The 16,860-nt window shown below is 39.1% G+C and overlaps 2 protein-coding genes and 1 pseudogene across 2 annotated transcripts; 2 read left to right on the forward strand and 1 right to left on the reverse strand.

Moving 5' to 3' along the window:
- Positions 1-6,038: 6,038 nt before the first annotated feature.
- Positions 6,039-6,887, forward strand: LOC149138721 (uncharacterized). Its single transcript, XM_089450475.1, has one exon. It carries the CDS (start codon positions 6,039-6,041, stop codon positions 6,885-6,887), a length of 849 nt encoding a protein of 282 aa, XP_089306601.1.
- A 3,171-nt stretch (positions 6,888-10,058) lies between these two features.
- LOC149138722 (hydroxycinnamoyltransferase-like) lies at positions 10,059-11,805 on the forward strand. Its single transcript, XM_089450476.1, has 2 exons — positions 10,059-10,508; positions 10,795-11,805. Exons 1-2 carry the CDS (start codon positions 10,059-10,061, stop codon positions 11,803-11,805), a joined length of 1,461 nt encoding a protein of 486 aa, XP_089306602.1.
- A 2,377-nt stretch (positions 11,806-14,182) lies between these two features.
- LOC149138723 (uncharacterized) lies at positions 14,183-16,304 on the reverse strand (annotated as a pseudogene).
- Between the last annotated feature and the right edge of the window lie 556 nt (positions 16,305-16,860).

The following is a 16,860-nucleotide window of genomic DNA, read 5'->3' on the forward strand; positions in this document are numbered from 1 at the left end:
CCTACGTACTAATACATCAGCTAGTACAAAAGTTAAGGGGGTTGTAGCTTCCTTCCAGGAGAAGCTGGAGAATCAGAGAAGGTTGTAGCCTTCTGCAGGTAAAAGCCTGCGTACTGGTATAAGACTGCACAAGTACAGAAATATTGTAAAAAGAAGTTTCTTATTAAAAGAAGATAGAGACGAATTGTAGTAGGTGGTTTTCACCCATATTGGGTTTCCACCTTATATATTGTGTTCATGTGTGTGATGATCTGTTATGTTTTACTGCACCTGTTTACTCTTCTTATGGTTAATGAAGTTCTGATGCACTGATTAAAGATCAACATTTAATGGATTAACTGAATCATAAGTTTTATGAAATACGTTGGTTTCTTTAGACACAATTGTGTATATACGTGGGTTAACATAACTGAAGTAGCGTATACATATCTGAGTATGAAAATGAAAAAGTGTTTGATTTGATAATACTAATTCACCCCCCCTCTCAGTATTATTTCCAACAATACCAAAAATGGTTTCAATGACCTTAGAGCTTTCAACATCCTCTTCTTTGCCCTTTCCACTAGTTGCATGCGTATGAGCATCTTCTTGCAAAGTGGGTATAAAACTTTTGCATTCCTCATGAACACAAACGTCACAAGCTTGAGGATATGAACATGTAATGAAATTCCCACTTGGAACACCTTCATGTGCCTCCTTGGCTTTGGAACATTCTCCATCATGTTGTCCATAACCAAGACCCAAATACCTAGGCCTTTCCTCAACAGCAATTGGCTCAACTATGCCTTGTGCATGTGTGACTAACCCTTTACCTTCATAGCCCATTTTCATCAACAATTTGGACCCTATTCCTCTATTTTGTCATTCAAAAGCACCAAAACATTAATTTTGAGAGGAAACTAAAGATAAACTTGAATTTCATACCTCATGTTCATGCACATACTTGGCTAGAGTGTCCTTGGCATCATGGAGTAAAATCTCCATCTCATGCATCTTTTCAAGAAGCTCTTGCTCTCCTCCTTCATGGCCATCAACTGCTCTTGAAATATAGTGTTCTCCTTCTTATCTTAAATCATCTCTCATGATGAAAAACTCCTGCAACATCTCTTCATAAAATAATCTTGCTAAGGAAGAGAGATTAGAGATATCACATGTTGAAGCTGCCATCACATAAACTTGCACATTGTTAATTCTCCTTGCACAAATCTCAAGCAATCAACCAAATAAACCTTTGCTCTGATACCAACTTGATTTGTAGCTGAATGTTAGTTTTGTTGTGCTAATTTCAATTACAGATTTATAAATACATGCTTGTCAATTGCTTCATGTGCAGGGTTCTCTTATGTTATTTACGATTGGAAACAGGTAAATTTTATGTCAAGTTTTATGTGAGAATCATGAGAAGAATAACATGAAAGTAAGTGTTGAAAAACAGTAATAAAATGAACAGAAAACCATCAAGAAAAACACTTAACAAAGTGTTTTGATAAAGGATTTCACCCCTCTTGGGCTACATCTCCTTGGTCCAGTATCCATGGCTTGGGCCTCTGTATTTTCTCATAATGGAAAAAAAAAAAAAATTATTGCTCTACAACTCCTAAAATCCTCTTCAATGGACTTGGAGCATCCCAAAACCCCTAAGATGACTCTTCAAACTCTACAAATGGACCACAACTGTTTTGGGCTTGACCTCCTCCCAGGTGGCCCTTAGCTTCATAAAAATTCAATGTGGAAATATCGCATACAAAAGTGGTCCATTGCCTTTGAAACCTATTCCATTGTATTCAAAATGTTGAAATCATCTAAAATTGACTATTTATTTTTCAAAATTGGTCGAAATCTAAGCAATCTATGGCTTTCTCTAGTTTGTCCTAGAAAACCTCAGCTAAAACTGGAGGGACTCCAATTAAGTCTACCAAAACAGGGGACAGTTCAACATTTGGCGTGCTCCACCAAAATCCCGCCAAACTAAGCGCTGGATTAATTAAATGATAAGCTAGATTAGCTTAATGGTTAAGTTCAATTAACTGCGCTAACCCAAAAATTTAACTGCGCATTTAAAATGTATTAAGGCGGATTTAATTAGTGTGGATTAGCGTTAATCCATACTTAACGGTTTAATCTGCTTCATTAAATGTTTTAAACTCCAGCAGTTTGAACATGCCACACCCCTGGTTATGAAGGATGGTCATATGGAAATGTTTATGTGGGGATTGGGGCTAAGCCCTAGCCCCCTTCTGCCCACCACGCATTTAATATAACACATATAAATAAATGCAATCCATGGTATAACACGACCCACATAGCTTGGCGCAGTGGTATGGTTGTTGGCTTGTGGAGGGGACATCGTGGGTTTGAGCCCGGCCTCCACCAAAACTTTTTACCAAACGCATAAACCATGTTCAGCCATTTGGGAGGTGCCACGTGGCGACCTCTCATTGGCCCATCCAAAACCAACAGAATTGCGCCACATCAAATAACTGGAAACCAACCACAAGGCAACACTTGGCGAGCCCTCATTAGGTGTTGACCACCTTTGACCTGCTCAGTAACCTACCCAGTCATCTGCCATGTCAGTTGTACGGACTGCTGACTAAGCAATCCCTGATTTTTTTATTTTTTTTTGGTGAAACGATCAGTGGGCTCTAACTTCCTCATACGAACTCCGTTTTGAGTGAAATGAGTTGCGTTGGGATCGTATTGCCGAGACAGACGCGGTCATTTAGTAATTGGTCGATTTTGAACACTTTTATTTTGGGCAAATATTGGCCCCTAATCCATATTTCGATCATGTTTTGGAGTTGATTCTTTAGCATCGACCTGCTTGCGATATGTTAGTTAAGAACCAACCAGTGGGCGTGGCAGTAGAGCTTGGTGTTGTTGTGAGTGAGGTCGCGGGTTCGACCCCGACCTCCCCACATAAAATTTTATTCAACCTTTAAGAGGGCATGTGGCGGCCTCTGGGTTTTCCATGTGTCACCCTCTCATTGGTCCACCTATATAGCCTTCAACCAATAGCATCTTGCCAACTCATGCCTATACAAACGTACCACATGGCGCACAACCATTCGCTGATGAGATTACAGTGCTACCTCAATTGCATAGTTAGTGCCAACTGGGCAGCCTAGTCAGCGAGTTCGTTTTGTTTCATCAATGTGAAAAGATTCTACATCTCGTATCATATTTTGCCATAGGTTTAAACCAACGGACTACTGACTAAGTTGTCCCTTTTTTTTTCCAAAAATTTACATGTTTGCCAAAGTGAACAAAATGCATTTCTGAAGCCATACAGTGTATGTTTCACATGAAACTAGTTGCACGAATTCAGGATGATGAGCAGTATGCAGTCGTTCAGGTTCCACACCATTCTAACAACTTTGATTTTTGAGCACCTCATCAGGTACGGTATATATGGTATAGGCGGGATAATTCATTAGGTAGGGCATATCGCTTTGTAACAACCAACAGTTTGTTGTCAGTTATGACTTGGCAAATTATAATTTTTAAATTCCTTTTAAATGATATAATAACAATGATTTTGACAAGTTTTACTATTGTATTTAGACTTTCTTATTATGCACATAACTTTCTCCAACACATGATTTTGCATTGGTCACCATAAATCATTTAATTTGGTTAATATTCACTTCAATACATCACATATTTCATAGTTTCCACATTCACTTAGATGTTGTTGATGTTGACATGCTTCAACATGATTCAAATGTTTAAGGTCATATAGTATTGACCTTGGATTGAGAACTTGGGAAGGAATTTGCACATGCCTTGTAGATTGTTTAATTATATTACATTATTTGACCAGGAATGGGAGTGTGGAACGAATGCTTAGTTGGATGTGACATATTCTCTAGATTTAAACCATATATTGTCAATTGCATATGGGCTATGGGTTCATAACAATAACGAATTTTAAATAACCAATTCAATTTATTATGTCTTATGTATTCCATATCTTTAGTTTTCATAATTTAAGTTTAAGGAAAATTTATAGAATGAAAAGTAATATATAATCCTTGGCATTTTAACAAGACCCTTCTTATTAAATGTAAACCTAATAAAAAAGAAGCATGTCATGGTAAATTGCAATTCTATGATTAAATTTCTCGCTTTAAGACGATTCAAATGATTAAGGGCAGATAGTATTGAGCTTGGATTGAGCACTTGGGAAGGAAGTTGCACATGCCTATGTTTTGAATACATTGCTTGCTTATTTTACATTTAACATTAATATTTCTTTTTTATTCAAATTAGGCCATAATTAGATCACATAACATATCACATCTTTTTTCATCTATGCTCTACTTCCACATGCTATTGACTTATGACGTTTCCTTTGCAACATTTGGTGCAATTGCTAGTAAGTAGGTTTTCTAATCCTTTAAATGGCTCTTTTTCAACTATATTATTTGGGAGCTAAATAGCAAAGCTTATGAGCTATCTAAGGAAGCATTGTCTCTTCGTGTGGGAGCAATGGACCTTTATAAAAATCCATCACCGAGAAGGAAGTGGTAGTAATGGAATTCTTTTTTTAGGATGTTTGTCCTAGTTTGAAATATGACATGAAAAAAGGGGATTGTACAATCAATATTCTCATGTAATGAGATAAAATACTTAAATTTGTTAATAAGAGGAATAGAGCAAAGTGAGTCTTATTTTCTTTTTTTTGGGAAAGGAACATCTATATTCATCTCTCTTGAATATAATAGATATTATTTTCTTTAGAAAATACACACACACACACACACACACATATATATATATATATATATATTCAATTTGAAAAAAAAATAATAGAGAGTGGAAAACTTATTATGAACTTAAAAACAATTATAAATAAATAAATAAATTTTGTATATGAGATTTTAAAAAAACTATTCTTTGAAACTTTGATTACTGTTATTATATTATAAAAATGTGAAATTTAGAAAAGGTTGAAACCTCTCTTACCTAACTTAATCGCGCCTGAACAGACTGGTTTTGTGGAGGGGCGGCAGATCCTAGATGGGATAGTAGTATCTCAGGAGGTGATACATTCCCTAAAGGTGAAAAAACAGAAAGGGATGCTGATGAAGTTGGACTTATCCAAGGCCTATGACAGATTGAACTGGGACTATCTCAGAGCGGTTTTGGAAGCTTACGGTTTTGAGAGAAGGTGGATAGCATGGATAATCAGCATGATCTCTACTCCAAATTTCTCAATCTTGGTTAATGGTATTCCTACAGACCCGTTTAATGCTAGCAGGGGAATTAGGCAGGGGGACCCAATTTCTCCGTTTTTGTTCATCTTGGCTATGGAAGGATTAAGCAGGAAAATTAAAAAGGAAGTAAGTGAAAGGAGAATCAGAGGAATAAGGTTGTGGGGGAATAATTTGACTATCACACATCAACAGTTTGTTGATGATTTGATGTTATTTGGAGAAGCGTCGCTTAAGGAGGTGCGGAATTTCAAGAGGATCTTAGAAGTCTTCAAGAGCGCATCAGGTATGGAGATTAATAACGATAAATCTTGTACTTTCATATTTAATTCGCATGAGTCTATCAAAACTCATTTAACCAGAGTTATAGGTTTTAGAAAGGGGGAGTTACCTACCAAGTATTTGGGTATCCAATTGGATATAAACCCTAATCGGATTAAAAACTGGCAAAGTCTGTTGGATCGAATTAGGAAAAGATTAGATAGTTGGTCATTTAGATTGTTGAATATAGCAAGTCGAATTGTCCTATTAAAATCGGTCTTGTTATCTATCCCCGTATACCACCTGTCTATTATGGCTGCTCCCAAAGGAGTTTTTGCAAAAATGCGAGAAATACTTGGAAAATTTTTATGGGGCGGTCCCAAGTAGCAGAAGAAATGGACTTTGGTTTCATGGAAGAATGTAATTAAGAGGAAAGAGGAAGGGGGCCTGGGAGTACGAGACCCTGAAATTGTAAACAAGACTCTAGGGGCGAAATTATGGTGGAGATGGGTCCAGGGAGGATCTGATGTGTGGAAAAGAAGATGGTACCAAAACTATGGCATGCCTGACACCACTGAAGGGCGCTTAAGAATAGAGGAAACACCAAGAGGTTCACAGATCTGGGATTTTGCAAGTAGAAATAGGGATATAGTTAGGAACTTTGCCTTCTGGGAAATCCGTGAAGGAAACTCGGCAAGATTTTGGGAGGAAAGCTGGCAACAGTGGGGCACTTTGGATAGGCTTCAAACTCTTCATGAAGTTCAAGAAAAAGCGCAAAGAGCAGGATTGAAATATGTAAGGGACTATTGGAAAAGAGGCGAATTAAACGATATATGGAGAGCTTGGAAAAGACCGGAGGAATGGGCTGATAACATAGGTCAGGAGGCTTGGCAAGTGTATAACAGAGAAATAGAATCAAGGAAAATCAAGGTTCGAGAAGGTAAGGATATCCTTAGATGGGGTAAAGCGACGAAGGGCATGTTCACAGTAAAAGAAGCCTATTACTGGGCAACGAAAGAGGAAAGAGAGGAGGAACCAATAGGATGGAAAACGATTTGGGAAGGAAAATGGTGGCCAAAAGTAACATGCTTCGTATGGATGGTATGCAGAGGAAGGATCCTAACTTGGGATAATATGCAGAAAAGAGGAATGATTGGGCCATCAAGGTGTAGTCTCTGTATTAAGGAAATAGAAACTCAGGAGCATCTATTGAATAAATGTATATATACTAAGAGCCTATGGGAAGAAATTACAGTGCTCTTTGGTATGACAAAAAGGGATCCCGACAGCATCAGGAATACTCTATTTCAGTGGGGAAAAGGGAATTTCCAAAGCAAAATTGTAAGGAGAATATGGAACTTAGCGGCTGGTTTTGTAATATGGGCGATCTGGAAAGAGCGAAATCGATGAATCTTTAGGGATAATAGTTGGCAAGAGTCGAGAATTTGGGATGAAATCTGTAGTTCGATTAAAGAAACGGTTTTATCAGAAGTGTGGGAGGAAGAGGATTGGAGATTGAACCCGGAGGAGCAGAGAATAGTCTCCAAATTGAATATGGAATTTCAGATGATTTATCCTCATGCGGAGCGGAAGATTAGAAATGGAATGCCAAGCCCCAATCATTATAGGTTACCTGGTGAGCGACGGGTTAAATTAAACTTCGACGGGGCCTCAAAGGGTAACCCGGGACAAGCAGGCTTCGGAGGTATTTTCAGAGATAGCAGCGGAAACACGCGGTGGGTTTATGCTGAAGGGGGAGGGGAAATGACGAACAACGAAGCGGAATTGTGGGCAGTGCACCACGGACTCCGGATAGCAGTTAGGAACGGGTATATGAATCTAGAAATCGAAGGCGACTCACAAATCACGATTGATATGTTGAAGAAATTAAGGGATGGGAAGAGCTGGGAACATGTATCGAAGAGTTGGCGGACAGCAGGGATCCTACAGGATATTGAGGCGATGCTGAGTAGGATCGAGTATACTACAATAAACCATGTACTGCGAAATGGAAACCGTGTAGCTGATCTATTGGCTAATTGGGGAAGCGGAGGATCGAATAGGAGCGTAGATGGCAGCTGGATATCATTACAGGATGATCCAAGGTGGAATGAGTTAAAAAATCTATTAAGTCAGGATCATGATGACGCGACCGCACAGGGAAGGAATAATTAGGCGCCTCCGGATTATGGTAAGGAGGGGGAAGGACAGAGTAATAAATGTTCGATCAAAGTGTTTGCAGGATCAAGATTATGGGATTAAAGTCATGAAGGCTGACAGCAATCAACCCACGGGAAGGATGAGCATTCCAAGGGGGAAATCGGGCAAGGTACCGAGGAGAAGCGGTGGCAACGTCAGAGCGTCAGCCAGCGTTTTCCATCATGGAAGAGAATGTAGAATGGGTATTAATGACGATGACAGGCTGCAGAGAAGCTTCAAGAAGGCAAGGTGGCAGCATAGCGATAATATAGGGCTTGCATGCAATCGACCAAAGCAAAAGGAGACTTCAGAAGAGAAGCAAAGCAGAGCGAGGAAGTGTAGAGAGAAATTGCAACAGAAGAAGGACTGGAAGATGGCAGAGCACCAGGACAGGGGAGTAGGAAGGTGGACGAGGAGCAAGGCAGCAACTCCAGCGGAGAAAGGAAAGAGCATGGTCGAAGAAGCTCTGCAGAGGATATATCTTACTATCCAGGATGACTCGGAGGAAGAGTTTGATATTCGCAATTATATTGCAGACGAGGAGCCTCAATGCGCAATGCACGGAAAAGCGGGTACGGGGAAGGTCCACGAGATGGAAAAGGGGGACCGCGAGGAGGAGTATGAGGATCAGGAAGACGACGACGAAGTGGAGGTGGATAGACGCAGACGGGGTAGAGGAGCGCGAGGAAGCGCTAACCAAAGAGGGAGAGGGAGGCCTGGAGGACGAGGCGGCCGAGGGAATAGGAATGTGCGTTTTGAATTTGAGGAGGCAGCAGCTAGTGAGGTAAGAGGTAGAAAGAGAGGCAAGAAAGACATGAGGAGGAAATTACAGGAAGCAGAAGAAGCATATGCCCAAGCTACCAATCCAAATATCAGAAGGATTATAGAGCATTTGGAGGAAGAAGCTATGCAGGAGATCTCAGATCCTGAAATGGAGGATTGGGAGCAGTTCCTCCCTGATCCGGGCCATACGAGAGGACGAATGTCCTTGTATAAACAGTCTTTACATGTTTATTGGGGCATGAAGCGGTTATTGGCCAAAGCTATGGAGCAGGTGGCTCTAGAAATGGCTGAATTGGTTCAGGGCATTCCAACCATGAAAAGGGAATTGAAGAATATTCAAGTTATTCTCCTTATGCAAGACAGAAAGATGGATGATATCCTGCAGATGCTTCAAGCGGGTGGAATGGGCGTCAAGGTCGAGAAAGAACCAAAGACAGATGCACCGAATCAGTAGAAGATGCAGCTGATGCTAGGAGGTTTTTATATAGACTGTTATTTTGTTTTTTGGTTTTGTAGATGATAATGATTCAGAAGGAAAACAGTTTACCTATAGTAAGAATAGAAGGATATTTAGCGTGGGTAGATAGGCTGATAATATACTGTTTTTGGATGGCTTTGAAAAACTTCAGATGGTTAAAAAACCCGGTTTCCCTTAAGGGCGGGTTGAGACCTGTCCAACTATGTAATATCTTTTAATTTCAGTAATGAAAAAACAGAGTATCGCCTTAGCTTACAAAAAAAAAAAAATACACAATTTATAAAGTATAATCTATACACCCTATTATATCCTCATCAAAGCAAACCTTTCCCATTAAAAATATAGTTATGAGCTTTAATGTATTAAAAGAAATTAAATAACCTAAAAAACAAAAACAAAAAACTTACTAAAATTGCTTCAAACTCTAACTAAATACTTACAATTAAATATAATTTTTTTAAAAGCATTCCCAATTTTCTTGAACTTTTAACTGAACAAAATTGGAACACTTATTTAAATATCAACTTGAAAAATAATAGTAATAGTATCTTATCTTTCAAATATTTAATAAACCATTTTTATTAAAATAACATTAATCAACCCCAGCTTTAACATCATTAAAGGAATTATTTTTGTAATACAAAACACCTAAGTAAAATTCGAAAGAAATATGACCGCAACAAATTACAAATATACATACGAATCTGACCCTAACCAATTACAGATACATACCCTGCCAGAGCCATAGCCATATGAATTTTAAAATGGAAATATCGCACAGCATCTACATCAGTGGGCATAGAAGAACCCACCTTTACTTTCTTGTTTCCGTTCCTCCGTCCAGGGATCGATTCCCGTTGAACTAATCGCATTCATTATACATTTTTATTACTAGCTCCAATGCTTTCTGTCTCTGAGGACTTTCGTGAATTTGAGCATTTATGCTTCTATTGCCCAACCTTGCATTTATTTATATGTATTCTCTGGAAGAAAAGCTTGGGTTGGAAGAAAAGCTTGGCTCTGGTTGAAACCGTGTATAAGCTCTGACTCTACTGTTATATTACAAAATTGAGACTTCCTTGGACTTTAATACATATAATCCTCCGGGTTTTCTGAGATACATGGCAGGAGAGCAAGAAAATGTAAAACTGTTGCGAGTTTCATCCGTGGTACCGGCCATTCCTACATTAAAGCATCGGATGTTCCTCTCCAGCCTCGATGTGTTTTTTATTTCTATTAAGAATCAGAGGGTTATGTTCTATAAAATAGATGAGCAGGAGATGGATTTTAGTACCATAGCTAAGAATCTTAAGAGGAGCCTGTCGTTAGTACTGGTAGAATTTTATCCATTCGCTGGTCGACTCGACATTAAGGGAGAAGAATCTGGTCGGCCGGAAATTGACTGCAACGATGGCGGAGTGGAATTCGTGGAAGCATCCATCGGTATGGCATTCGAGGAATTGGTAAAAGAAGAGTTTCGGCACAAAAGTTTCTTCAAGGAACTTGTCCGGAGCCATGATCGTGATACGTCGGAGAATGGAACTTATGACGGGCCGCTTCTCTCGATTCAGGTATGGAAAATACAGGTGGAACAGAGATTTCTCTGAAATTAGCATTATTGAATGTGCATTATAGGTTAATGAAAAGTATGTCTTTGACCCAAAAGGGGAATGAAAAGTTCGTTAGAAAGATATTCAAATCTGGCATACCTATAGGAAGTCTACAAATTTTTTAAGTTTCAGGGTAAATGTATTATCGCCTTCTACAAGATTTCAGAAGAAAATAATATTGGGGATATCTGCCAATTTCTTTTGCAATGATGAAAAGTAATGATAGGTTTCTGATGTTGCATAACAGGTCACAGCTTTTCTGGGAGGGGGAATTTGCATCGGAACCAATTTTCATCATGTTATTGCAGACGGGAGTTCCTTTTGGCATTTCATGAAGTGCTGGGCGGAATGTAGCAGAGCGCTTCCAGTTTCCAATAAGCCTGAACACATGCGAGAGATCTTCAAACGTGACGAGAATCTTTGTGCACTGCCCAACGTTTCTTGGAGAGCTGAAGAAGTTGTGACTGAATATTGTATCAAGGAAGCGCAGATTTTCAAGTTTGTGCGAGATGATCCACTTCCCATGAATCATTCAGAAATCAAAGTGAGTACTGACAATGCCACAACGGAGAACGTAAATGAGAGCAGTGCTCCGATGAGAGGAGTGAAAGATGAAACAGATGTCGAATTGTGTACTTTTCGATTCACCGAAGAAATGGTTCGAAAGTTGAAAGAAAGAGTGCAGGCTTCAAGTTCCTTTGTGGCAGTCATCGCACATTGTTGGAGATGCTTAACCAAAGCTCGAGAGGTCCCACAGAATGAGCCCGTTGATATTTCAGTTGCTGCCGACTTCAGAGGCAGAGTAAGACCACCGTTACCCCCAACGTATTTTGGGAATTGCCTATGCGTGGGCTTGGCTCGGACTAGTGCCAAGCAGCTCTTGGAGCAAGATGTCTGTTTCGCTGCTTCTCTCGTTCAAGAACTGATAAATTCCTGCACCATGGAGATGCAGCTAAATAATCTGTTAGACTGGGTTTACTCTAATCAATCTGCTGTTATTTCAAATCTTGTTGAAACACTTGGAGTTTGCCGTTACAGTGCCGCTGTAGCGGGCTCTCCGAAATTCGGCGTCTACGAAATAGAGCATGGGTGGGGGAAGCCGTTGAATGTGCAGCCTCCATATCTTAGAATAGGAATCATATCGTTGATCCGCGGGAAAGATGAAAATGGAGGAAGGAGGAGTATTGATGTGTCCACTTGCCTTCCTCTCCGTCAGATGGATGCCCTAAAACAGATCGTCATGATCGTCCCTCCCTGATTGAATTTGCTTCATTGGCTTCTCTGTTCCGTTCAGTATGCATCCCCAATTCTGTGTAATCGTCCGAGTCTTTAAAAAGTTGATTTCTGTAATAGATATTAAAGATGGAATGTTTTCACTGATAATTTGTCATCTTAACTCTCAGGCCAGATTTGTTTTTTGGAGTTTCCTATAATATGGTTCTGGAGTTTGCCATATATGTAAAAAGATGTAAACGGAATCTGGTTTTGATATCTACGTTGTGAATCACATAAATTGGAGAAGACTGTACAGAAAAGTTGGAATTATGCAGTACGAAAAAGGACCAATGAATTTGGTCCGTTTCAGCATCTTGTCTTTCAATCATTGGGTCGAGTTGTTTTGTCATATCTTCTTTCTGGTTCCGTGGTAGAGGAAGCTTTAGGTAGATGCCATGATTGAATTTCATGGAATGGGACGGAGATTGACATGAGGACAATGAAGTAGCTGTGCAAAAATTCTAATTGAAGCAGGTCCATCATCTGCAGTGGCAAGTGCATTTTTGGAAACCCCCTTTTAAACCTGCTTCCTGTATCTTTCTGGGTTTAAATTTTTTTTTTTATTAAAATATGTTACTCGATGCTGATTGATTGAGAGAGTCTATTGAGCAATGTGATACTATGATATTTTAAAACTAGCAATTGCACCACGTGTTGTAATGGAAATGCTGTAAGGAAGTAAGGAAGTAGCATAAGAAAGAGTAGCATGAAGAAAGAAGCTCTGATATGTTATGCAATTTAATTGAATATCTAAATTATAAATATAAATTATTTTATTTAAAAAGAAATTTTAGGTTTGGAGAAATGTTTGGATAAAGAAATTGGTTTTTTATAGCACCACACATTAAGCCTCTTCTATAAAAGAGTTCAAGTTGTTAAAATAAAAGAGTTCAAGTTGTTAAAATAAGTTATATTTAATCGATATCCAATCTATATAAATAGAGAAGTTAATAGAGCTATATCACAATTTTAACAACCTTCATGCTCCTGCAGATGTAATTGTACTGGTAATAAACATATAAGAGCTTCTTCATCTTACCATTTTTTTCCATGTCTCATGTTTTCTTGTCATCTCTCTACTCTATCTTTAGCTTAGTTACGACAAAAGAAACCCTATTTGGGTCTTGAATTTTGTTCAACATCTCTAGCTCTTCTAGTGTCCAGCTCTTAAACTTTGCTCTTCAATTCCTCCAATTCATGGTTCTTCATGCCTCCTTAGGCTGCTCCTCTTCATGGTAGAATCCTCATAGTCCTCAAGTTGTCTGCCATTCAGAAACCTTCCTTCTAAAAAACAAGCTTGCAGATGCAGACTCAAACATTCTCTGTTGTAGAAGCAAACATGCAGTTCGGAATGTTGCAACCACAAAAGTTTTATGTATACATGGACACTATCATGTTCTGAACAGAGAGCTGGTCTACGCAACTAAAACCTGAGCATTGATCGCCATGGTTGTCCCTATATTTGTTTGAGAGAGTCGAATCTGATTCACCAACAATTCTCTTGTACTGAGTACTGATCAATTTTCAAAAACAAGTACTGAGTACTTGTTTTTCTTGTGCAAAAAGTGAACAAATATTGGCATCCATGATCCTTCCATGACAATCCAGTGGTATCAAACACTTGTTTTTCATCTGGAAAAAGTGAACAAATAATAGCCTCCATGATCGAGTAGTATTGAATACCAATTCTTCTTGCAAGATTGTGAATGCTAAAATTGCATGTTATAAAAATATATATCTAAAAAAACAAATATAATGATGCTACAAATCAATATAAATATTTTAGAGAAATAAAACCAATTAAATTTAACAATAATTGAATTGTCAAAAAAAAATAACCACCTAACCATACGATCCCCCACTGCAGACACGAAGTAAGATCTAGTTGCCGCAGCGTAATCTTCATGGGGTGTTGTTGTTGTTACTCCATCTGCGCCTTTGAGTGGAGGGAACATCCGAAACAATGGTATTAAAATCATTTGACGGGAGATCAGTGAAGTAAACCTGGAACTCTGGCACGTTCATGCCATGGCGAATGAAAGTTAATTGCACTACTCTCACGATGTCAACTGCGAGAAGAGTATTCATACCAGTTTTTTTTTCACTTTGTAAAAACCACTTTATATATTTTGTACTTATCCACATTGGCAACTCTTACAACACAATTACAACATTTTAAAGACTCACAGAACTTCAACCACTAACAACTTACACGAGCAAAATTCTTTTTGCCATAATCCTTACTCATAAATGCATGTATCACTCAACATGTTACATGCACAACCATAATAAGGGTTTGTTGTTTTCTATCAAAGAACAAAAGATTCTGCTTCATCCAAAATATGCTCACAGTACACATATTACCTTGGGTCAGTGCTATTTCTTTCAAAGGGCCTTGGTTTTGAGTTTGTCGAGTTAAAATGTTGAGAGATGAGTATAACAACCATGACAACTATCAAACAACCAACCAGGGAACTGAAGAAGAGGGCACCAGGTTGTTAGGTTTGCACAAATCCATAAATTCCATCAGAAGTTACTAGAATCAGGTCATTCAAGCCATCATTTGAAAAATCACCATATATTATGGGGTGGGTAGGTGGAGATGGCAAGAAGATTGACGTGAGATGACTACCATCTGGGGAAATAATAACTGCCTCATGTTCTCCTGCAACCAGAATCACTTTATGGGTTCCATGAACATGCAGTGGAAAAGGTTCTAAAGTGAGGATAACCTTTTCTTCAACAATACCCACAGGTGAAGGAAAATTTGACCAGGTAGCACCAATTAGTAGTTTCCATCTTCGGATTTCACCCTGGCCATGAATGCCTGGAAAATAAGAAGTAACCTCTCCTCATCTTGTCAGGAATATTACATCACCATGGCTTCCTTTTCTGATGCTTGTGTCCATCATTCCTGGGAATCAGGATAGGCGTTGCTACCTCTAGAGGAGCAGCATCAAAAGTGCGACCAAAAGCTCGCGATACACCAAATGGGCCATGTGATACACCAAATGGGCCATGCCTGTAGATAGAGGCATTAAAAAGTTTCTCTCGCACTAGAACTCCAGAAGTAGCTACAACCCAACAAGGTTTTAGTACTTCCATTGTTCCAGTTGCTACAGTCTATTCAGTACCACTTCCTCCAACAACCTGAACATGTTCTAGCACTCCATCTCCATTTATATCAGCATGCAGGCCACCCTCTTGTAGATGAAGCTTACAGACTAACCGCCCAGAGGCTAGATGAATAGCTTATATTCCCTCCTTTTGATGTGCTACAATTACATTAGGAATCCACCAGAGATGAGTATAATTTGTTATTATGGGTACATAAAGACTATTCTTCTTTGTTTTTCCAGATGTAGCATACTCTGCTACCTTGTCAATAGCACTGGTAATTTTTTTCATTGTATCCTTCCCAAAAACATGTTTGTCCTCTGGTTTGTGAACTGTAGATGATGATCTCTTTCCAGGCATCTTCTTCAGGGATTTCCTTTTGTGCTTTCTGAAATGTGCCAGCTCAAGTAGAGTATCCTCCCTTCTATCCCAACGATGTGGCATAACTCCTAGAATGGATTCTCGGAACTCCCTGCATTCTACCTCTCTAGGATGTCGATCGTTCAATGCATGAGCATCAAGCTTGTAGTTGTGTTGTGGAATCAGTTGTGATGAATTAGGTACATGGTGTGGTAGATCCTCACTCATATGCTTTCATTGTTGTATGCCAGAACGTCCAGCAAAGGTATAATAGGAAAAGTGCCTTAGTTTCTCTCTACCTTTAGTGCTCAAATCCTCAGAAGACTCTTTCTCCTCTGCACTTCTTCGATGACGGTCTGCATTCTTTTCAGAATCCAATGCTTCTTCAAATGGATCCAGGTAAAGATGTGGTTGTATTTCCATCCTTCCCCCCACAATTACTAGCCCCACATCTCCATGCTTCAATGTATAGTTACTGATAGAAATTGTTATCTCTCTGTGAAGAGAACCATCTGGAAATTCGTCCTTCACATCAGCCTCCCATAGTTTCTTGAGGTTGTGGTCAAAGCACATTATCGGCCAACCTGTTATGACTAGAACCAAGATCTGTTTTCTTATTTCTCCTTGTTTATGCACCCGATCAACAAAACCAGTTTCCATTGATACAACCCGTCTTCCTGCTGCAATACGAACTCTTTTTGGCAGCAAAGATACCTCTGAAATTAGGCGTGCTTCAGTGAATCCTTCATTCATTCCCTTTACATGAGGCTCCAATACTTGTATTTTTGCATCATGAGTTGCAACAAGAATTTCACTCCAACCATCACCATTGAGATCTTCTATTAGTGGAGGAGGAAGCCGCTCAGCTTCATGCTTGAATGGATAATCATTAGCTAGATGAATCCATGCTTCTCTGAAAGTAAAATCTCCTTCATGTTGCAAAGAGAAAAATATGGTCAAGGCCGCCAACATAAGGATGCCCAGATCTCTCTTCCTCATGCCTTGCCCCTTGGTATTCTACTGCTTGTTCTGTTGGCAGTTGTCGAAGTGGTCTCTGCATCCGAAACAAGGCTCTAAATGCTAGCTTCATTGTTGAAGCCCCCAAAATTCTACTTCCTTGCGCATCCCAAATCTGCAATTTGAAACACGTTATCTACCTCCCTCACCCTGACGACAGGTCAAACATTTTTGTAAATGAAATGCTCCAGAAGGGGCTTAATCGCCATAACTATCTTTAACTGCATGAGCATCATAATAAACAGTTGCAACCACCCAACTACCTTTGCGTAATCTAACAATTGACAATCCTCTAATCATCTAACACATAATCTAATTACTCAGAGTGATGACAGGTAGCCTCCAGGAAAGTTCTTTTCAAAGGGGAACACCTTATAGCGTAATTATTAGTCCCTTCCCTTTGGGCTAGTAATCGCTTAATGATTTTACATTAATCTCTACTGGGTTGGATGATTAATGATTTTACATTAATCTCTACTGGATTGCAAGTTGCATTACTCTTTACCTAAATTTTTTTTGTGTTTTTGATTTTTATATTTCTCAA

The sequence above is a fragment of the Pinus tabuliformis genome, chromosome X (assembly GCF_031772625.1).
Source record: "Pinus tabuliformis cultivar Carrire ecotype Pingquan chromosome X, CPIR1, whole genome shotgun sequence".
Taxonomy (NCBI): Eukaryota; Viridiplantae; Streptophyta; class Pinopsida; order Pinales; family Pinaceae; genus Pinus; species Pinus tabuliformis.